General features: G+C 64.9%; 1 protein-coding gene across 1 annotated transcript; it reads right to left on the bottom strand.

The window, feature by feature from the left end:
• Positions 1-14325: 14325 nt before the first annotated feature.
• On the bottom strand, positions 14326-20292 carry LOC118613819. Its single transcript, XM_036237664.1, has one exon. It carries the CDS (start codon positions 17326-17328, stop codon positions 16330-16332), a length of 999 nt encoding a protein of 332 aa, XP_036093557.1. The 5' UTR covers positions 17329-20292; the 3' UTR covers positions 14326-16329.
• Between the last annotated feature and the right edge of the window lie 2378 nt (positions 20293-22670).

Below are 22670 nucleotides of genomic sequence, written 5' to 3'. Positions count from 1 at the left end.
GTAACAGTGAACATGCTGGTGTTTATTGGACACCACTCCCAACACCTGGCTCAAGGGACACAGAGGGGACTTAGGGAGGCCCCTGTCCCCAAAGGACACCACCGTGTGATCCCAGACATAGAGCTAACCTCTCTGGGTCTGTGTCCCTGTCATGGGCACAGAGATGAGAAATCCGCTGTGGGATTGTGGTAGCCTCACCCTGCCTGGCCATTTCCTGCTCGAACGAGTTCATTCCTGACTGCCCTTCCCCCACCTCAAGGACACTTCGGCTAACATCAGTTGTTTCATAGCTTGGCAACTAATCAATGTTCTTCCTCGTATCTGCAGCTGTGTAGGAATGACAAGACTGTACAAAGCTGTCCGTTATGTGACAATTGAGGCTCAGCCTTTGGGTAAGAATCTGCTAAGCCGGTGCCAGCATCAATAAACAACGCTTCCTGCTGATAGCCTCAGCATCTTGCCTCTCCATTCGAGAATCCCGCAACATTTCTGGGGACTCATCCAGGATCCAGAGATGGCAGTTTTTTGCCTCCCTTGTCTTTGGGTTCCGGCCCCCAGGACGCGGGGAGACACAGACTCCACTTGGCGTGCCGACGGGCCCCTTGTCCGTAAGGAGAGAAATGTCTCTTCCAGGGACCTTGGGCGGCTGCCCCAAAAGAACAACGGAACCCAGAGAGATGCAGAAACCAGCTCAGGAGCACCGCCTGGCCGAGTGGTAAGGACCTGGGTCCCAGGGACAGCCTGTCTGCTGTAGGACAGAAGGCGAGGTCACCCGAGCACTCTCCATTTGTTAGAGAAAGCTGTGACCTCTCAGGCACATAGGGAGGAGGGTGGAGTGTGTTTGCCGTGCACCTGCGTGTGACCGAGATATGGCCTTGCGACGAAGCAAGAGCTGAGCCTCTATCCGCGGTTCCGTGGCGGACCTCACACGGTCAGGGTGGAGTCACTGGATCTCCGTGAGGAGTCTACGAATTGGGGGTTTATACCGACCCACCGATTGCTCCCTACGAGGGGAGCGGCCAGAGGCGGACGAAGCGGACCTCTGAGCGCTTGCGCATCACTGACCACGGGTGGAAGGTTGGGTGGAAAACAGAGTAAACAGACACCTTTAGGTGGTGCGCTTATGAATTTCAGAAAGGGTTATTTAGGAGATTATGGAGTTAAACTGACCCCACAGAAACTCCGCACCCTTTGTGAGATTAACTGGCCCTCTTTTGGCGTTGGGTGGCCAGCAGAGGGTGCTCTTGATAAGGGAAAGGTCATTGCAAAAGTGTCTCAAGTCATTACTGGTGAACCTGGCCACCTGGACAAATTCCCTTATATTGATTCTTGGGAGGCAATAGTTCACCCCCAACCCCCTTGGTTGAGAGTCTGTCCAGAGGAGAACTGTAGGGCCCTCCTAGCCCCAGCCTTGGCACCCTCCCAAGGTCAGGTGAAGGAAAGGAAACCTGTGCTACCAGCACTAGGTCAGACCAGGCTCCGTTCTGCTAGGCTCCCAGGAGCCTATGGTCCATACAACAGTCGGGGACCAACCTATTGACTTTATGGTTGACACCGGAGCTGAACACTCAGCTGTAACTCGGCCTGTGGGCCCTCTTTCTCCAATACAAGCTGCCATTATGGGAGCGAGCAAGGGACAAGTCTGTCACCCCTTCCCGCAGCCCCGCCGGTGCACCCTAGGAGGACAAGAGGTTGTCCACGAATTCCTATATCTGCCCAACTGCCCCGTGGCACTAATGGGACGAGCTCTTTTAGGAAAACTCCAGGCTCGGGTTAACCTTGACTCGCGTGGCCAGGCAGCCCTAACCTCGGGGAGGCCAGAAGCGAGGGTCATGCTGCTCATGGTTCCCCGAGGGAAAGAGTGGCGCCTCTGCAGTCTCATAGGAGGGTCCCAACAGGAACCCGAGCTCCCTTTCAAATTGCCCATAGTGTGGGCTGAAGACAGCCCCCCAGGCCTGGCCCGACACGTTCCTCCAGTGGTGGTGGAGTTAAAATCAGGAGCTGAGCCGGCCCTCCAGAAACAGTGTTTCACCCCCCATAAAGCACAAGTGGGGATCCAAAAACATTTGGAGAGACGTCTGAAGCATGAAATTCTCCGTCCCCGTCAATCATCCTGGAATACGCCTCTCTTGCCAGTTCAGAAGCCAGGGACCAATGAATGCCGGCCGGTCCAAGGTTTACGGGCAGCCAACCAGGCAACTGTCACCCTGCACCCCCTTGTCCCCAACCCATATACCTCCTGGGCCTCATCCCCGCTGAGACAGCTTATTTCACCTGTCTAGACATCAAGGACCCCTTCTTCTGCATCCGCCTGGCTCCTCAGAGTCAGCCAACCTTGGCCTTCCAATGGGAAAGCCCTGAAAGCGGAGACAAGGGCCAGTTGACGGGGACGCGGCTGCCTCAGGGGTTCAAGAACTCCCCGGCCACCTTCAGGACTCCTCTAGCCTCAGATTTAAAGGACTTCCTGGCAAACCAACACACCTGGACATCACTCCAGCATGTGGATGACCGCCTCTTGGCAGGAAAGGCCTATGAGGAATGCACGGAGGGAACTCATCTGCTCCTCAGTCTCCTCGGGGAAGTGGGTTACGGGGTCTCTAAAGGAAGGCTCAAATCTGCCAAGAAAGAGTCAAATACCTCGGCTTCCACCTGTGGCAGGGACAACACCAACTCGGCCCAGAAAGGAAACGGTCTGCTCGCTTCCTGTCCCTACCACCCAATGACAAGTCCGTGAATTCCTCGGAGCAGCCGGCTTCTGCAGAACCTGGATATTAATTTCTCCCTCCTGTCCAAACCCCTCTATGAAGCCAAAAGAGGGGGAGAACGGGAGCCCCTGCTCTGGGCATCTACAAAACAGAAGGCTTTTGAAGAAATCAAACAGGCGCTCACTAACGCCCCCGGAGTAGGACTTCCAGACTCAGTGAAACCTTCGTTTCTGTACGTATGTGAGTGCCTGGGTGTCGCGGTGGGTCTCGGCACCACCCCGTGGTTTCCCTCTCCAAACAGCGTGACCCCAGGAGCCAGCGCCGGCCACCCCGCCTGCCAGCACTCGCGGCCACAGCCCTGCTTGTGTCAGAGGCCGACAAACCGGCTGCCCTTTGGGCCCAGCCAGCCAGTCCGCGATTGCACTGAAGTCATGGATGAAGTGCTTTCCAGCCGATGCGACTCGACAGGCCAGCCCCTCACGGACCTTGGTGTAGAATATTCCACTGATGGGCGCGGCTTTGTGAGGGGAGGAGAACGCCTTGCGGGATGTGCTGTGGGGACCCTGCATTCCACCACCGGGGCAAAACCTGTGCCTCGGGGACCCTCCGCACGGAAGGCGGAGCTCACCGCAGGTGTGCGTGCAAACACACACCGACTCCAAGTCGCCACCCGCCACGTGCACGGAGCCCTGCACAGGGAGAAGGGCCTCCTCGGTTCAGGGGGACAAGACATAAACTATGGAAAGAAAATTCTGGAACTCAGATGCTGTGTGGGCCCCCAAGAAAGTAGCCAGTCAGGCACTGCGGAGGACACCGAAAAGGGGGACGCCGTGGCGGCCCGGGGCAGCCGCAGGGCGGGCCACGTCGCCAGGCTGGCCGCGGCCGAGGGGTTGGCTGGCCCCACGGCCCTCACTGCTCCCGTGTCCCAGGCCCTCAGCCGCATGGGACCCCAAGTACGCACCTCAAGAAGCAGCCTGGTCGAAGAGCGAAGAGGGGAGCCTCCTCCCTGCTGGACAGTGGAAGTTCAAGGATGGGTGAAGCGCAGTCCCTGGGGCCCTGGACCCGGCTTCTGTCAAGCGGTTTCGCCAAAGGACTCAGCTCGGTCGCACTGCCCTAGAAACCCCTCTGGGCCAGTACTGCTACGTCCCCTAGCTCTCCGGCATCTCCCGAGCGGTGTGTGAACGGAGCCAAGTCTGTGCCCACAACAACCCCAGGAAAGGGCTGTGTGCCCCACGGGGGGCCCCAAGTGTCGGTGGCACCCCCTCTGAGGAACTCGAAGTAGACGTCACTGAAACCCCTCGATCATGGGGCCTCGGTATCTCTTGGTTTTTGTATGCACCTATTCCGGTCGGGTAGGGGCTTACCCCACCCCGCCCGGACCGAGAAGGCCCAAGAAGCAGCCAGACGGCTCCTCCGAGAAATTGTTCCACAATTTGGCCTACCAAGTACCATTGGCTCAGATAACGGACCAGCCTTTATAGCAGAAATAGTGCAGCTCCTAGCCAAGAATTTACATATTAAATGGAAATTGCACGCCGCCTATTGACCGAAGAGTTCAGGACAGGTGGACCGCATGGACAGGACCTTTAAGACTCGGTTGGGAAAACTGCCAGGAGACACATTGGGACGAAGTCCTCCCCATGGCACTATTAGGAAGCAGGTGGGCCCAACCAGGGAGACTGGGTTCTCCCCCTATGAGATCCTGTATGGACGGCCACCGCCACTCATCAAAGGACTACGAGGAGACCTCAAGGAAATAGGCGACTTGACTCTGAGACAACAGCTTCAGGCACTAGGGCCCACCTTCCAGACTCTCAACCTTTGGGTTAGGGGAAGGCTCCCTGTCAGCTTAACCGCTGAGGTTCATCCTTTAAGCCAGGACACTGTCTGGGTAAAGGAGTGGCACATTCAGCCCCGAAGCCCCCGTGGAGAGGCCCCTTCACTGTCATTTGTCTACCCCCACTGCAGGGAAGGTCTCTGAAGTAACGCCCAGGATACACCACGGCAGACTAAACCCGCAGCTGCGGAGTGGGGGTGTGTTCCAGACTCTTCCGAGCCCCTCGAGGCCACCCTGCGGCAGAAAACGCCGGCTGTGCCGACAGGCCCAGGAGAAGATGTCACGCCGCCTCGGTCACGCCGGAAGCCGACCGACATGCGGCAGAAGGCTGAGGACGGCGTCTCACCGGGATGTCACCTAAAGGCTCGTCCTTCTCCTCCTGCGCCTTCACGTCCATGGCGCCGGTCTCCCCACTTCCGCCTCCCTTTGTACCCACCGCACACAAAGGCACAGAACAGGGGCCAGCGCTGCCGCCGGCTTCACGTCCGTAACCGGCCTCCCCGACGGGTGTGCCCTAGACGCCACGCTCGGCCCTCATCGGGGATGCCAATATTCGATGGGGTACAGAAAGGTTGAATCTGAGAGTGGCCGATCCTGCCCAGAGCCCGAAAAATTAGGAGAAACGTGGGCGTGTTGGCGATGGGAAAAGGTCCATAACCACGCAGAGGGCCCGGCAGTCAGAGAGATTGTCCAACGGCTGCGTGATTCAACCACACCTCAGCCCACACCGTCTCCTAGGCCCCAAAGGCCACAAATACGTGATCAGCTAATGGCTGCCGAGGGCCGAAACCTAGGGAAGAACCTCTTTGTTGACCTAGCTGAGACGATAGCGCACGAGCTCGGTGTCACCAAATGCCGGGTGTGTGGGGGAGCACTCACGAGCGAGCACTGGCCTTGGAAGGGAGCTGGCCTAGGCGCCTTTCAGCTCCCCCAGCGGAGCCGCACGGTGGCTCGCCGCAAACAGGGTCGACCACAGAGCTGGGGCCTCTCCTCGGAAGTGGCAGGGGAAGAATGTCCTGGCTGAGTGGGCCCAGGATACTCTCACCGGGCTGGAGAATGTAAAAGAACACTATTTTTAAGTCACACAGACCTGAACTGGTGGCCCGAGGCTCCTTCCTGGTATTGGGCCAATAATCCTGCAGCTAACTCCTGGTGCCGCGCTCTCGACCAAAATCGCCTGTCTCAAGCTGTGCCGTAGAGAAGGGCACGGTCCCTGGCCCGCGCCACGCCGCGCCGGCTGTCGGCGCGTTCTGCGAAGGCCTCGACGCCACCAGCCCCAGCGGGGTCTTCTGGGTTTGTGGAAAGCGGGCTTGTACTCAGCTCCCGACGAACCGAAAGGGGAGCCACACCGTTGGGCGCATGCAGCCTGGCTTCTTCCTTCTGCCTGACCAAGGAGGAAATGAGCTAGCTGTTCCCCTACACAAAGACTTAAAGGCCAGAACTCAGGGATCACTTGAAATAGGGGGACAACAAACGCAGGGGGAAGATAGGCGGCCGCCCCAATACTACTGCCCGCAACTTGGGCCTAAGATGGGAGCAGGGGCTACCGGACCCCTATATACACGCTTAACCGGATCATTGGATTACAAGCGGTCCCTGAGATCATAACCAAAGAGACTGCAACCGGCTTCGAGCTTCTAGCCAGGCAACAGTCCCAGATGCGGTCAGCTGTCATCCCAAACCGCCCAGCCTCAGATTATCTATTAGCAGAAGGAGGAGGCGTTTGGGGAAAGTTTAACCAGACCGATCGTTGCCTCAGAACAGACTACGGCAAAGCTCTGTCTGCCATAGCTACTGATGTTAGGAAAATAGCTCTAGTGCCCTTCCGAAGCTGGAAAGGATGGGAGCCTAGAGCCTCTTCGAAGGCTGATTCTCTTTCTGTGGCTTTAAGACCTTAGTTCGGACCGTACTTCTCCCTCTCGGGACCTGCCTCCTCCTCCCACGCTGTTGCCTCTTGTTATCTGGTCAACCACCTCCTTCACAGAGGCTGCAGCAGAAAGAAAAGCTGCAGCAAAAGTCCTCATGCCATGGGGGTACCAGCCTCTACACCAAAGATTAGAAGGAGACGATGCTCTCTGACCCAGTCCTGGGTCCGAGCATCAAAGGGGGGAGTGTGGCAGCCTGGCCCTGCCTGACCATTTCCTGTTTGACCGAGGTCGGCCCTGACTGCCCCCACCCGCTCCAAGGACTCTCTGGCTAACGTCGGTTTTCTCATCCAATCAACGTTCCTCCTCATCTCTGCAGCTGCGTACGAATAACAAGACTGTATAAAACTGCCCGCTATGTTACAGTCGGGGCTCAGTCTTTGGATGAGAATCCGCCGAGCCGGGGCCGGCGTTAATAGACGCTGCTTCCTGCTTATAGCCTCGGCGCCCCGTCTCTCCATTCGAGGATCCCGCAACAGGATCGATGGGACCACTGGCGCCCGCACCCAGATCTCCTGCCACCCGGCAAGTGGCGGACACCGAGCTTCTATCCCGGGCCTTCCCCTGCTGGCTCAGCCCTGCTGGGTGGGACCGGCGGGTGGCACTCTCCACACCCCGTCGGCCAGGGCCGGCACACAGGGGGACTGGCTGGGGCAGAGGGAGAGAGTGCTTTGCGGTCATTCTCACCCAGGGAGGACGCAGGGTTATTTTTTGTTTTACAGATGGGGAAACTGAGGCTCAGAGAGGCAGAGATAATGTGGGGGTGAGTGCAGACAGACACGGGGTTGGACCCCAGCCCAACGGCTGGACCCCTGTCCAGTGCATGAATGAGGGGCAGGAGGTGGCGGTCCCCCCAGGCGGACGTCGCACGTCCCTCTAGATACCAGACGCCCCTCCCCCACAGGTCCGAGAGCACTGCGCCCACCCGGGGGACGCGGCGAGGGCGCAGGGGCCCGCCTCCTGCAGTGGCGCACGCGCCACGCTCACCTGCTCCTTGCTCTCCACCCAGCTGCGGCCAGGCGGCGCCCACGTGACCGCTCTCCTCCCGCCCTCGCGGCCCGTTTCCGCGAGCCCCAGGCGCCATCTGGTGGTCACCCCAGGCCTCACCGCAGAGGTGGGACCGGAGCCGGTGCATCCTGCGCAAGAAGCGGAAAGCGGCCCTTCAAGTTTGGAGCCCCCTGCTGCGCACATAGAGAAACCGAGGCCCACGAAGGGGTCAGAGACTCTCCGGGTCCCTCGGGGAGACGCGGCCTCGGCCAGGGACGGAGGCCGGGGCTCCCGACGCTGGGCCGGCGCCCGTTTTCCCTCTGGTTGTGCTCGGGCGGCCAGGCTGACTTAGGGCATGTGGGGACCGGAGACATGGCTGGGCTTGTGCAGCCCCTTCCAGTGGCACTGTCTGCCCCGCCCAAGCCAAGGCCCTGCCCGGCTGTCCCCAGCATCCCTCTAAGGGTCTGACATTGGCAGACATTTTAGCGGGAGACACCCCCATGCTCCTGACCGTGAGAGAATGGGACCAGGACCGGGCGCCACACCAGATCCGGGCTCTCCCCACCCTGAGGCCCAGCCGGCCCCGCGCCTGCCCGGCCCCTGAGGGTCCACCCAAGGTCCGCCCGGCCTCCACCAGGATGAGCGCCTTGCCCTAGGGCAAACAGCGAGAACTGAACGTCGGTTCCCGTCCCTGGGGTTCTCGGCCCTGAGCCTGTCTCAGGCCTTCTCAGAACGCATGGCTCACGTGCCCAGCTCTACACCCCGTCGTGGGACCCAGCTGGGCCTGGCTCCTTGGGGACCCCAGCTGCTAATCCTGCTGCTGCTTCCAAGCTAGTCCTGGCCCCCGTGGCGTGGGGCGTGGGGAGCCCTCCCCGACCCTGAGGGCCCAGGCTGAGTGGGCGAGGCAGCCTGGGGTCTTTTGGATGCCCCGCGGGCAGGGCGTGTGGGGAGGGGACAGGCACAGTGGTGGGACCTGGCTCCACAGATCCGGCTTCCTGCAGGGCCGGCCCAGGTGGCTCCTCTGGGGCCAGAGGTTGGGACTGCAGCCCATGCGCGGCCCCAGCTTCAGCCCCCCCACCTCACACGTGGCACGCCCCACACCCGCCTGCTGCGGACCCGTCCCCAGCCCGGCTCCGCCGTCCCAGTGGCGGTCCGCCTGTGGGGCCCCCGCCTCTGCCCCGTCAGCCCCGGGGGCCCCTTGCTGCCGCTTCCCAGGGTTTCTCAAAGCGGCCCGCTCTGACGCCCACCTTGGCACCGCCGCGATCTGGGCACCCACTTCGGCCTGAGCCCAGTGGCCAGTGCCTCTCGGGGCTCTGCCTCCGGGGGGCCGTCCGCCCTCTTGGTGGCCAGAGAGACCATTGCCGAGCGCCGAGCGCCGAGCCGCCGGGCCGCGCTGGGCTGCGGACCGCTGTGATGGCTCCTGGGCCGCGGGTGGGCCGCGGGTGGTCCTGTCACAGCACTGGGCCGTCACGCCCACCCTCGGTGCTTGCCGAGCCTGCGCCTGCTGTCCATAGGCCCACCGCGCCCACGGGAGCCAGCCGTCTCGCCCTCAGCCTGGGTGGGGAGATGGGCTCAGAGAGGGTGAGGGGCCTGCCCGAGCTCACAGAGCAGGGACGTGGCCGAGACGGGCCCCTCTGCTGGGTGGTCTCCTGATCCTGTGTTCCTTACGCCACCCCAGGCCCCTCCACTGCGTTTCAGGGGCTTCTGGGGTGAATACCAGAGGGCCAAGATGATTGCTGGCCTCCCTGGTGCCGCATGCGCCCTGGGGTGCCTCCATCTGGGGTGACCACAGACCACATGCAGGGTACCTCCCCCAATCCCCAGCCCCGCTGGGGGCCTGCTGGGCGCTGCCTGAAGCCTCAGCCCCCTCTGGCTGGGCAGGGCGGTGGGCCACCTGGCCGGGCCCCTCAGGCTGCTGGGCCTCCTGGGCCCTCCGGTGACCTCTGTGCGGACGGGCTTTCTCACCCCTGGAACTGGCCGCCCGCACCTGCCCTGCCCGCACACCTCTCGAGTGCGTCCGTGCTGCGGGCAGCGGCTCCAGCAGCGCTCCGCCTCGCCCTGTCTGCCACCCTCCCGCGTGGGCCGCTTCCTCCCACGGGGACCCCCACCTGTCCAGGGCCGTGCCATGGGCCTCCCCTGTCCTCACGAGCTCCTCAGAGGAAGACGAACACGGGCTCCTCCTGCCTGCCCCCCACCCCGCCTCCTTCCTCTGCACAGGGCCCCCCCTGCTGCAGGTGGCTTTCCTCGTTCCTCCCCTTTCCTCCCTGGGTTCCCCCCCTTTTTCTCCCCCTCGCCCTGCCCCGCCCCCCGCCCCAGGCCCTCACATGCCAGCCGCCCGGGCCCTCCTGCCGTGTGTCCTGGGACAGAACAGGTTCGCATGGGGGCCGAGTGCCCTGGACTTCTCAGGGTTGACCCAGGAAAAGGGCAGAGTGGGGAGGCTGAGGCCCAGGGAGGCCCAGGAGGTCCCAGGATGTTGGGGAGAGAGGGCAGTGCGAGGCCTTCTCTAGCACGGGCACCTTTGCTGCTGGAGTCCCAGACCGCACAGCGGGTCAGCACGGCCTGCTCAGCATGTCCGGCCCGCGTGTTCACCAGAGACAGGTTTCACCACCTTTGAAATAAGGTCAAGTCGCTCTTCTGGGGGGCCCAGACAGGTGGCGTGTAGGCAGCCATTTTTCTCTTGCTAAAGTGGACCCTCAGGTGCAAGGCAGGCGGCCGGGGCACCTGAGGGCCCTGGGCCTGGCCGGGTTTCTTGGCCATAGGGAAGGGGCCCTAGAGCTCCGGCCATCCCTCCTCTGCAGAACCCTCCCCACTCCCCCTGGCAACCAGGGGAGGCAGGACAGCCACGGGCTGCCATTCCGGCCCTGCCCCTACCTGCCCCGTGGACATGGGAAGGTCACTGTGTCTCTCTGAGCCTCGTAGTCCACATCCATGAAACAGGCTCAGGACGGCAGCCCCTCCGGGATCGTCCTAAGGAAGGGAGACCCCGTTCTGGCACATGGCATCACCAGTAAGGGCCGACTTGCCACTATGCGCACCGGGGGCCTGAACCCTCCACATCGTCCCTGGAGAAGTCACTCCTTCCAGAGAGACCTGGCCGCCATGGAAACTCAGCAGCTGGGGGGTTTCAGGCTTTGGCACTGGGACGCCCAGGAGGCCTGGGGAGCCTTGAGAGGGAGGGGGACATGTGGCTGGCATCACGTGTACAGTGACTAGGCCACCAGGCAGGGCACGGGCAGGAAGGCGGCCTCGAGCTCGAGGACAGCTGGAGCCCTGGTGGGCCTGGAGCCCCTTGAGCAAGCCGGGCCTGAGGGCCGCCCCCTCCTGGCCCATCCGAGCCCTCCAGCAGTCCAGGGTCTGACATGTGAACCCTGGCTGGGGTCACCCCTCCCCCGTTCCAGAGAGAGAGGCTAAGCTCAGGGCGTTGGCCCTGCTGACGTGGGGACTCCCCCAGGCCCCCAAACCACTCCGACCACACAGACCCCACCTGCTCTAGGATGCGTCAACAGCAAGGAGCCAGGCCCACCTCTGGTAAACGACACTGGGTCTCCGCCAGGGGCCGTGGGCATGACAGCAGGAGCAAGCCCCGGGCCCTGCTGCAACCGCCGGAGCCCGCCCTCTGCGCCCGGCTCAGGCCGCACTGCAGCCCCGCCTCCTGCTCGGGGCCTCTGCCCGGGCCGCCCCGCTGGCCGGGCCTGCAAACCCAGGGCACCCGTCCTCCCAGCGTGGGGACAGTCTCCCGTCCCCGGACAGTGCCCGGGACAGCTGCGGGTCCGCACCCCAGGCAGCAAGTTGGGCTCACAGGTTTGCCGTGGGGTCACGTGGGGCAGTGGAGCTGGCAGCCGACTGCGGCTCAGAGGGACGGACGGTGGCTGGGCGGCCTCGGTTGTCACAGAGCGCGGCTCGGGCCCCTCACTCTGCAGGAGCAGGAAGCGGCCTCGGATTGACCCTGAGCCTGAGGTTTCGGGTCCAGGAGCGGGGATCCCCTCCCCTGGTGTTCCCCCAGGTCTGCGGAGAGGTTCAGGCAGGGCTTGGTGGCTCACGGCTCGCGCTGCCACCGCCTGCCGCCACCGCCTGCCGCCACCGCCGGCCGCCACAAGGTGTCACTGTTGGGAAATGCACAGCCTGATGGCGGGGCGCCCAGCTGGCGAGGCCCAGGCCTCTCTCTGGTTGGCAGGGAAGAAGGGGTGACTGTGGGGGAATGGCAGCACGAAGCCGAGGAGACGGGCAACCTCTGGGCTGGGCGGCGGCCGTGCCCACAGGCGGGGCCCAGGCTGGCGCCACGGGCCCTTCCTCCACCAAACAGATCGCACGGTGTGCTGTGTGACCGAGTGGGATACACAGATATAACCCTCCCAAGCCCCTCGGAGGAGGGCGGACACCGGGCCCTCCTGCCCCGGCCTCCCTCCGTGTGACGCCACGTGCAGCAGACCCTGTATTACGGCCTAGCTCCCTGTGCATGGCACATGGCACGGATATTCATTACTCCGTTTGCCGACTATTGTTATGTTCATTTTCCCTTTAGATTTTAAAAGGGATTGAAATGGACGTGCTTCGCGGGCCCCTAACGATGTGTGGGCCTTGGCTCTGCGCCCACTGTGCTGACGGGCACACTGGCCCTGCCGCGTGCCCTCGAGAGGGCCTTTCCCACCCACCCCAGTCCTGGCGCTGGGTGACAGCCTTGCCCCTTGGTGCCATGGGGCCCTGGCTCAGCCTTGGGCTGCAGGGTGGAAATAATGCCAGACCAGCTTGGCAGTCCTTCCTGGGGTGGCCCTTGTGGACCTATGGCCCACGGGCCTCTCGAGGGGCCCGTCCTGAGCACCCCAGAAGCCTTTTGGGTGTCCCGTGAGTCACCTCCCAGGAAGAACAGGGACATGCAGGCCTCGCTCCCGTAGAAGAGTCGCACCTTGGGGGAGAGGGATCTTCTACATGCCTGGGGACACAGGGGCCACCTCCAAGGGCTGGGTCCCTGGTTCTGCTGCGTGGGGCGTGGGGGCAGCCTGTGCACTCCACCCAGCCGCACCCGAACCCAGCCAGGAGCCACTCCCTGAATCCAGCAGCAGGTGGCGCCAGGCGCCCAGCGGTGGATCAGGGCTCCCGACCGGCCCACCCGCTCCCCTGCCAATCTCCTGCTCCTACGCTGCGCCCACCTCCTGCAATCCTCACAGCACCCTGCAAAATGGGATGGGGAAACTGAGGCTTGGTGAGTGGGGCGACTGCCCTCGGGCTTTGCCCCGGAACCTGGGGCCCTTGCCACCACCCCGCAGGGCCTTCCAGTGCTGGGTAAGGGGACAAAAGCCAAGCTAGCCGCTCCGGCCACACCGACGTCTTCTTCCAGGTTGTCTCGAGACTATGCTGCTTTCACGTGTTGCCAATGACGGGCTGGTGGTGGCCGCTGCCCGCCACACCTCTCAGGTCCACCCCTGAGCAGCTTCCAACACCCCCATCTCTAGAGACGGCCGGTTGGCGGAGGAGAGGCTGGAAGCCGGTTGGCTGGAAGGTTGGGAGGAGGAACACGGGGCGAGGGGGGAGCGTGGACGGAGGGAGATGAAGTTCAGGGGACTGAAGTGACCGGAAGTGACCAGTCTGCCACCGACCACCAGGCGAGGAAGGGGAAGTGGACAGTACCCAAGTTTGTCCCCCGCCCTGGCCCCAGAAGACGATGGGAGAGGAGGTGATGGGTGCTCCACTGGGGAGGCGTCCCCTGTGTCCAGCTGTGAACCCCAGTACCGCCGTCCAGGTCCAGCTCAGGCGGCTCCGACTGGGAGGCCCCGCCCTGCGCTCCCACAGCCCCGAGCACAGCGTGGGAGCCCCGAGCACAGCGTGGGAGCACCTCGCAGGAGGCGGGCCCCCCTCGGACAGGACTGGATGGGCGTGGGGGCGGCTGCTGGTCCACCCAGGCATGGCCACGCGGGCAGGCGGCCGGGAGGCTTAGAATGGCGGCTGGGGCCGAGATGGTGGCTGGTGGACAGTCACCATAGTGGGAGTGGCTAGGACACTGGGAAGAAGGCCCGGCCAAGACCTCAGGCTCCTGGGTGCACGACCAAGGGGCCCCTCCATACCCCAGGCTGCGTCAGGGGCCTCCTCTGGACCCCGGTCCTGGGTCCCCGTGGACCGTGTGTGTCCCGTGTCTCCTGTCAGGCCGGGAGCACCTGCAGACTGCAGGGTGTCCAGTTCCGTGTGCCCGTGAGGTTGTCTAGTGTGTCTTTCACAGAGGGTCTGGGGTGACTTCAGGGGCTGGCCCCGGCTGGGGGAAGTGGTACCTTAGCAGGGTCTGTGTGGGCACCACAGGCACGGGCTCTCCTGACGCCCAGGCTAAGGTGACGCGGACGGGTCTGCAGCAGCCACCGGCATGGGGGCCCGAGGCCTCCAGGAGAAACATGGGTGACTACCTGGATGGCAGTCAGCCCTAGGATGGACACCCAAAAAAAGGCCACCTCAGAAACTGTCCCAATGGGGCGGGGCACGGGAGGACAGGAACTTCCAGTTTCTGGTCAAGCACCAAGTGCTGAGGTGGCCTCGGGGGCCAGGCCCTGGACTGAGCTCGGCGCTGCTGACTGCGGCCCAGGCCACCCGCAAGGGCACTGCCCTGTGAGGGCTGTGTGACACCTCTGGGGCCTGGGGCCCACAGCCCTGAGCTCAAAGGGGCGGTGAGTGGGGTGAACGATGCGCTGGGGTCTGGGGTCCAAGACCGAACCCACCTGAAGGCTGCCCGGACGGGTGGGCCCGGAGCACAGGCAGGCAAGCTTGGGGACTCCCAACAGCCTGCACATGGCACATGCTCCCCTGAGGCCGACGAGCCGCTAGCACTGTGGACAGGAGCGAGTCCTCCATCGCCCAGCCCCGGGCTTCCAGAATAAACACCAACTCCAGGTTCTCATCAGAACAGCTTTTATTGATGTCCAGGGGTGCACGCCGCGGCCTCCCACCCGGTCCGCGTCACCCGCCGAGCATGGGTCAGGCCCTCCCGTGGGGACGAGTCGCGGGGCTCCTCGGGGAAGGCAGTAGGTTGTATAGTTATCTTCCTAGGGGGCAACATCACTGCCCTGAAACCACACAACCTACTACCTCACCCCGCCAGCCCCCGGGCGTGGGAGGGCCTTGCCGTCCACGCCACCGCGCCATGCCGGCCCCGGCCCGTGGACACCGGCGCTGCAGGGCCGGGCAGGCGCGGGGCGGGAGGGGCACGCGGACGCCGCCTTGGTTTCCCCGCGCGCGGGGCGGCCCACGCCATCCGCCTACGGCAGCGGGCACAGGGCTTGTGCCCCGAGGACACCCCTCTCTTGTCCTGCTGGGAAAGGCCAGGGACCAGAGACAGAGCCCTGGCCTCCCTCCCTCCCCCCAGGACAGAGCTGCTGCCTCTCGCCAGAGCCTGGCACTGGGCAGGGTGGGCTGGGGGTCGTGGGGGCGGGTCTCCCTGGAGTGCTGCCCTGAAACCCCAGCCCAGTCTCAGCCGACCCCGCCCTCCTCGGGCCCACACTCCTCCTGGCGCCCAGGGCCAGCCGCGGTCCAGACTCGGTGGCGGCCCAGGGGCCTGACGCCAGGGGCAGAGAGGGAGGACTGCAGGCTGTCCCCCAGGTCCGCTGGGTCTCAGGGCAGTGTGGGGGGAGGGAAAGGCAGCTTGAGCCCCAGCCCGCGCTGGGCCCTTCACTCAGCACCTCCAATCCCCATGTGTCCCCGTCTTACAGAGGAGGACACTGAAGTCCAGAGAGGCCCAGGGACTCGCCCAGAGTCACACAGCGAGCGGAACCTCGTCCCTTCAGAGACGCCCTGCATGGCGACCACTGACCCGCCTACCCCCACCCTGCCAAGGCTGCTCCCCGCACCCCTCCCAGCCAGGGTCCCGGACGCCGTCCACCGCTGCTATTACAGCCACTTCAGGAAAGACAGTAGATTGTATAGTTATCCCATAGCAGGGCAGAGCCCCAAACTATACAACCTACTACCTCACCCCAAAGGGCCGTCAGTCTCGGCGCCGAGATGCATGTCCGTCACGGCTCCGGGAGGCGCCTCCTGCAGGGGGGAGAAAGAGCTGCAGGCGAGCGGGGCGGGGCCGGCCCGGGGCGCCGAGGGCGCAGAGGGCACCGAGGGCAGGGCACCCGGGCAGCCCCGCCGCGGGGGGAGGAAACCGCCACGCCTGGCGAGACAGAAAGGCGGGGGAGGAGGGGCAGTGCGGGGTGGATTCTGGGACAGTGACTCGGGCGACTGGATCGCTCCCGTCTGGACAAACGAGGCCGTGATGTCCCATGGGACCCCCGCACCGGTGACCCTGGAAAGGCTGTCATTTGTTAGAGGCCAACGTGTCAGAACGGTGCAGTGAGTCCGCGCCTGGCCACCTCCCTGGCGACCTGCTGCCCCAAGATGCACCTGTGGCCTCGGGCCTACTCCTGCCAGCCCCAGGACAGGCGGGGCCCCGCCCCGCGGGCTCTGGTCGCTCTGGCCTGCTGTCCAGGGTGACCTGGGCTGCCCTCCCTTCAGGACAGGCTGCAGGATGCTGTTCTTTTCTTCCCCCAAAGGAACCTGGTCCACAAGGGAAGGCTCGCACCTCCCAAGGGCCCCGAACTCAGCGCCTGAGGGCACAGAGTCAACTTCGACAAACACCACCCACAGCCACCACCACCACCACTGCCACCTTCCTGGGGGACTGAGGAAAAGCCGGTGAGGCAGGTGGTCACGCGAGGTCACACGGCTGACGAGCGGCTGAGCAGAGGCTAGAACGATGAGAGCTCTGAGCTCCCCTACACCCCAAACCTCTTCCATGCCCCTTGCTAGCAGGCCGCCTCCTCCAGGCAGGCGCCACGCTGGGCTGTGCCATTTCATAAGCACGGGCCTGTTGAAGCTGAGATTACTGATCTCATTTCGCAGTGAGCAAACAGGTTCAGACGGGGAGAGTGCCTGGCCCCAGGTTGGGATGGGGGCACAAAGAGGTGCCTCTCAAGCTCTCCCAGGCTCGGCCTTGCCTGCTGCCACAGAGGGAGGCCTTGTACCCAGTCCCAATGGGCAGAGCAGCTGCTGCTCTCGGGATGACCCCCGGGCACCCAGTGCTGTGCCCTTCGCCCCCAAAAAGCACAGAGTAAGTCCTGGGGCCCTCGGCCAGTGACGAGAGCATCAGGGCCCGTGCCCAGCACCGTCCACTCAGAGAATGAGGTGCAGTCACCTGGAGAAGCCACAAACGCCCGAGGCAGCCCCGCTCCCCTCTGGGGACCTGGCTGGCTACACTCACGGGCACCCCATGTCCCCTCCCGGCCCCGGCAGGAAGTGTGCATGAAGAGGGTCCCCAGTCCAGTCCCCGTCTCCACCTGGACGCCCTGCTGGCAAACGGACTCTCCTGGCAAAGCCGGCCAGGCTCCGGGGCAGGGGCTACGGGGAGAACGGCCAAGGCTTTTCCTTGGACGCCCCTCAATGGTGAACGGTCCAGCAGGAAGATTCTGCCTCCTTTGTCGAGAGGCGACCAGCCATGCCCAGCTTCCGCTCTAGAGCCTACACTGCCACCCCAGCCGGGAGCCAGGGACTGCCCAATGGGCCAACTCCCCAGGGTTGGGGAGGGGCAGGGAGACTGACAACCCCCCCCGCCCGGCTGTCTCCACAAGCCCCCTGCCCAGGCCCGCAGGCCCCCAGCCAGGCTCACCTGCGTGACGTCCCGGGTTGACGGCAGGCGGCTTGGGTGTATGAGGGGCGCGCTCCAGGGCTGGTTCACTAGCTGGGCAGAGAGGGGGGCCACCTCGGGCACTGCCTCCGAGGCAGGATGAGCGGGGGCGGGGGGCGCAGCTGTGAGCTCTGGGGAAGGAGAGAGAGGGGTGAGCTCTCCTTCCACCCACGCTGTGAGGAACCACGGCTCCTTCGGGCCATGTCCAGTCTGAGGACATGACAGAGCCATGTCCAGTCTGAGGCCAGACAGAGCTTTCAGAGACCAGCGCGTCAAAGGTTATGATGCCACAAGTGCACCATGGGTAGACGAGTGTGTCAGTGGAGGGGTGTGCTCAAGAGCCGGCAGGAGACGGCGGAAAGACGTGGCTTCAGCTGGAGGGCGCAGCTGGGCAGGGGTCTGCAGTGGACCGTCAGGTCCCACCTAGCGACCTCGGTGCCCGACGGCGGGGCCCGGAGCAGACCCGGAGAGGCGCGGGTCTGCCCGGCTCGCCTCGGAGACAGCCCTGCCCTCCGGGGCCCTCCGGGGCCCTCGGCCTCCCAGCTGGAGCTCGCGGGCTCTGGCAGGGCAGCGTCCGCCCCCCACCCGGGGACTGGGGCGGCTCCCGCACTCACAGCCCACTCGGGTCCCCAGGTGACCCGGAAGCAGACATCGTGACCCCCAGCGGGGTCCCCACTCAGGCTTTGCTCCCACCAAGGGCAGGCTCACGCAGAACCTGGCACTTGCTTTGGTCAACAACCCAGGGCTTTGGGGTGGGGGTGGGAAATGGGGTCCACATTGCTGGGTCTGTGACCAGTTCGGGCCAGTCCTGTGTGTTGGGGAGCACGGCTGGCTAGGTCTACCTGCTCTACAGATCTCAGACGGACAGCAGAGACCGCCCCTTTTCTTGGGGGGGTGATGGCAGAAGTCCTGAAACAGACCAAGGGACCCCCCCCCCCCCCAGCCAGCCTGGCCGAGGGCCGGCAGCGGGGTTAGACATGTGGCCTGACAGGGAGCAGTGAGCGGTCACCCTGCCATCTGCCGGCACTGCCTGTCTCGCAGTGTCTGCCCGTGGGCAGGGCGCTGGGCAGGCCCGGGGTGGGAGGAGCCAGGCCTGCGGGGACAGGGGTGTGGGGGGAGGCCTTGGTGGGCAGGTGGCCCTTTCAGAGCCAAGCGAATGTCTGGAGCAAATAAGGCAGACAGACGGCGTCACCCCGAAGTCACCTCGGGCTTGGCTTAGGGCCACCAGGAGCTGGGACACCCGCACCATCGCCCCGATTAGGTTTCTCCCCATAAAGTGGCCAGTGTTTCTGCTCAGCAAGCCATGCCGACAATGGAGTCTGGGAGAAAGACATGGGGGTGGCGTCCAGGGGCGGGGCGCTCCGCGAACACAGCCACGGAGCTAACAGGACGAGTGCCCCGAGCGCGGCGTGGCCGATGGGCCGAGACGGGGCCGCGCTCCCACTGTGCGCCGGGCAGGCCCAGGACGCGGGGAGAACAGCCAGGCACTCAGCGTACGGGGCCCCAAAACTCGGCATCCAGACACTTCGGCGTAAAGTTTAAAAGTGAGCGAGAAGTCCACAATACGAAAATATCAAACGTAAAGACAAGGCAGACCAGGTCACTGAATTTCGGCTCAGGCTCTGAAGCTGTCCCAGTGCGGGGCCCAGTGGCCTCAGCACCCCCAAGACCACACCTCGGGGACACAGGGCACGGCTAGACCTGGAATCAGAATTTCCCTGACCCCGGCTTCTTCGCAGGAAGCTGTGCACCTCCGGGCCGCGGGGGTGGGGCCGCGTGTCCCGCTCAGGCAGGAGCCCTGGCCCCGAGGTCAGGGGTAGACCCCGACCACCTTCCTCCTCAGGGCCCCACGGTGACCGCTCGTCGGCATCTCCCCTCGTAGGTCCCCTGGGACGGTGCCACGTGCTGCAAGCCAGGGTCTCCCACCGGTGGGAGTCTGCCTCGCCCCGGCCCCCTGCAGTCACGTCCCCAGAGCCCTGGGTGGAAGGTGGCTGGGCATGGGGGACGTCTACTCCCCAGGGCAGGGCCAGGCCGTCCTTCGGCCCGATGCCGCCGCCCAGGGCAGGGCAGGGCGCACGTGGGGGCAGACCTCACTGCCCTCGGGTGCCGGAGCTCGGGAGCCCACAAGAATAACATCTGTGAACCTGGGGCTCAGGGGGTCCCAGCAGCCCAGGACCGCGGGTTCCAGCCCTGCTCCGAGGACACATCTATAGCGTGGGGGACACGGACTCAGGGGGTCGGGGGGGGCTGGCTCTGGGGACTGCCAGGCCATGGCTCTGACCCCTGCTCTGAACGAACGATGGGCCTTGGGCAAGCTATTCAGGCCTTCAGCCTCAGCTGCCCACTCTGTAAAGTGGGGCTGGGGCTGCTGGGGGGACCGGAGGTGCCCGGGAGGGGGCGTCAGCCGGGGGTGGGGGGCGCTGCTCACGCCCCAGGGCGAAGCTCGTGGTTTGCTCAGTGTCCCCGGGAAGAGCAGGGGGGGCCCCCCAACCCCGTGGGCGTCTCCCGCTGGCGTTAACCGTTAGGCAATCGTTTTAACCTCAAAGGCGTGTATTTATCTGAACATATTCTCAACTCAAGCTGCCGTCTGGGTCACAAGGCAAGAAAAGGGGGTGGGGGAGGACGTCATCATTGAAAATGCCAAGGGGCAGGAAGCCCTGGCCCGCGGCAGCACCCCCAGACACGGCTCCCTCTGGGGCTGGCCCGTCCGCCCCAGAAGCAGGGCACTCCTCGCTCCCCGGAGGCTCGGGGCTCGGCCTGGCATGTGGGACACCCCGGCTGGCCTGGGTGGCTCGCCGTCCCCAGAGGGGGGGCAGAGCCTGAGCAAACCTCACTTGCCGGCGCGGAATGTTCTCTCTGGGAACCGCGAGGACCTTCCCAGGCTGGAGGGCTTGGCGGGGCCACAGGGGCCTGAGGAAGGCAGCCCGCTCCCGGCTCCGCGGCCCTACTGTGCGCCCTGCCTCCCGCGGCTGCCCCCGAGTGCCCGGCGCCACCCCGCCCTGCCGGGGACGTGGCGTCAGTCCTTTTCAAAGGGACACCCTTCTCTCGAGTACCAGTCCCTACGTCTCCAGGCGGAACATTCCGTGAGCTTCTACCAGGAGGTCCACTGCCCTCTGCAGACCCGACGGCCGGTGCTGCGGGCGGGCACGCCGCACCCCTGCCCACCTGCCGAGGCCGGCGGCCGACGCGGCGCCGTGTCCAGAGCCGGAGGCCGAGGGCGGGGGGGGGGGGGGACCGGGGGGGGGCCGGGGGGCCGGGGTGCTGCCGCCGCGCCCGCCGGGGCCTGAGGCAGGCCAGCCACGGCCGCCGCGTCCCGCCAGGCGAGTGGCTGCCAGGGCCCCCGCAGGAGCCTGGCCCTGACCCCGCGACCCGGCCGGGGCCCGGGGCCGCCCCTGCCCTGCCCAGCTGCCGGCCGTGCCAGGGCCCGGCAGGGGCGGGAGCCGCGCTGGGCTCCGGCCAGGCCTCCCGGGGCCGCGGGCGGCAGGGGTCACCCTCCCTCCTCGTCCGCCAGGGCTGCCGCCTGCCTCAGACACGAAATGGCGGCGGGCCGTGGCGGCCATTTCGTGAGCCCTTGGAAGCCAGAGGCAGCCGCAGCCCGAGCAGGGGACGCGCCCCACGGCGGCAGCGAGGACGACCGTCCCGGCCACCCGCCCTGTGCAAGGCCTGGGAGCGCCTGGCCGGAGAGCGGGGCAGGGAGAGCTGCTTCTGGAACCTTCCCCCTGCCCAAGCTCCCAGCTTCCCTGAGGTGCTGCAGCCCCGTCACCCCCCTCCAGGGGCTCTGGGTGGCGCTGGCGCCTGAGCCCTCCCACCTCACAGGGGAGGCGGTGGCGGGGCGCTGACCACTGACGGGTCACAGGGGGTGGACGCGGGCTTGCGGCCCCCAGACCGTGTCAGGTGGTTCTCACCTGTCCGAGGTCGGGGCAGCCTCTGGCCCTCCAGGGACACCCCAGCACACACCACCCCGTGGTCCAGGTCAGCCAGGCCAGGCGGCTCCGTCCTGCCCAGGGCCAGTGGGCACAGGGGCAGTCGAGGACCTGCCGTAGGGCGCTCGACCACACCCCTCACGGCCCTCCCCGGCCCCAGCCCCACCCCCAGCCATACCAGCACCAGCCACTCCTCGGAACTCGCAGCCCCTGCCCTGTTTGGTGACAATCCACCCCTCACCGGTGTCCCCGCTCCCCTGGCAAACACCCACGGGCTGGAGCCTCTGAGGAAAGGGCGCGGCCTGCAGCGGGCACCGGGTCTTCCTGACTCTGCGGGTGACAGCGAACAGCCGTCCTCGGCAAGGACCCCCCGGCAGGGGCTTCTCCGTGGAGCCTCCCACGGGGGCCTGGCGGGAGGAGACTGAGCCTCACGGCTGCAGGAGCCTGGGTTCGCATCCCTGTTTGCTCAACATTGCTGCAAACGTGCCTGTCACTTCCCGGGCACACGGTCCCCGTCGGAAACGGAGCAAGTACAAACACCCCACACCTCTGACCAGCCAGGCCCTGACCCAAGCCTGTCCCCCTGGGCGGCTCAGTCCGTTACAACCCGATCTACAGGTAAGGAACAAGCTCAGAGAGGCTCGGTTACTGCCACAGCCAGGGGCCACCGTCCTCCCGGGTGTTCTGGGGATGAGACCGAGACCAAGAAGTGTCTGTTTATCTGCGAGGTCGCACGGCCACTGGACGGGCCAGACCCCTCCACACCGGAGGACGCCAGGACGCCACGCCTGAGACCTCCACTCTCCCTTCCTCAAGGAGCATCGAGGGCCTTCGGGATCCCCGAGCCCCGGAGGCCGGCCGGGCTGGGTGGGCACGGTATCCCTGAGGAAGCCTGGTGCATGCCTGAGCCGGATGGAGCAGAGGGGCGTCAGGCTGCCGGGCAGAGCTGGACACAGCCGGGCTCTGGCTCAGTGATACCTGGGGACGAGGCCTCCCACTGGGGAATGTCAGAAGGCCTGTCACACTGCTGGGCTAACCTCGCCTGGCCAGGGCGCGGCTCAGAGCCGAAGGCTGGACGAAGCCCACGATTCTGCAGTCTGCCAATATTTTCACTGGGACTAAAAGCTCCAAAGCAAGGCAGTTTTAAGGCCTTAACTTTTTCAGTCTGGGTAAGCAGAGGGTGTCTGGATAGTTAGCATTAGAACAAATTTCTGCCTCTCCATGGTGTGGGTGCCAGACCCAGATCAGTCTTGGAGCTGGCAGGTGTGGCCTCTCACTCTGACTCTGCTGTGGGGTGCCAAGCCCGTTGCCCTAAGCCTCGGTTTCCCGTGAACCCACACCTGTACCCACTCTTGAAGAGTGGGGCGGCTGCTCCGCCCACGGGAGCCCAGGGAACGAGGGAGAATGGAGCGATTCCCTTCAGAGTCCCACAGGCGCTGGGTCTTGGGCAGGGCCATGGGGCTCCTGTCGGCCTTGAGCGGGGGTGAGGCCCCAGGGGCTCGGGCAAGGGCAGGGAGGAGGCCGAGGGGCTGCCTAGGCCGACACCTCTCCCCATCCTGGGCCAAGTCTGGGCAGACTTCAAGGAGAGCAATTTCAAGTTGGTTCAAAAACAAATCCTTTCGAGCAAGTCACTGTCCCCTCAAACCTCTG

The sequence above is a fragment of the Rousettus aegyptiacus genome, unplaced genomic scaffold, assembly GCF_014176215.1.
Source record: "Rousettus aegyptiacus isolate mRouAeg1 unplaced genomic scaffold, mRouAeg1.p scaffold_m13_p_2, whole genome shotgun sequence".
Classification (NCBI taxonomy): Eukaryota; Metazoa; Chordata; class Mammalia; order Chiroptera; family Pteropodidae; genus Rousettus; species Rousettus aegyptiacus.
Note: the sequence above shows the minus strand (reverse complement) of the source record. Positions and strands in the feature narration are given on the sequence as shown.

Excerpts from the sequence above, each read along its gene's own strand:
- LOC118613819 (XM_036237664.1), bottom strand. The coding sequence starts at position 17,328 with ATGGCTCTGTCATGTCCTCAGACTGGACATGGCCCGAAGGAGCCGTGG.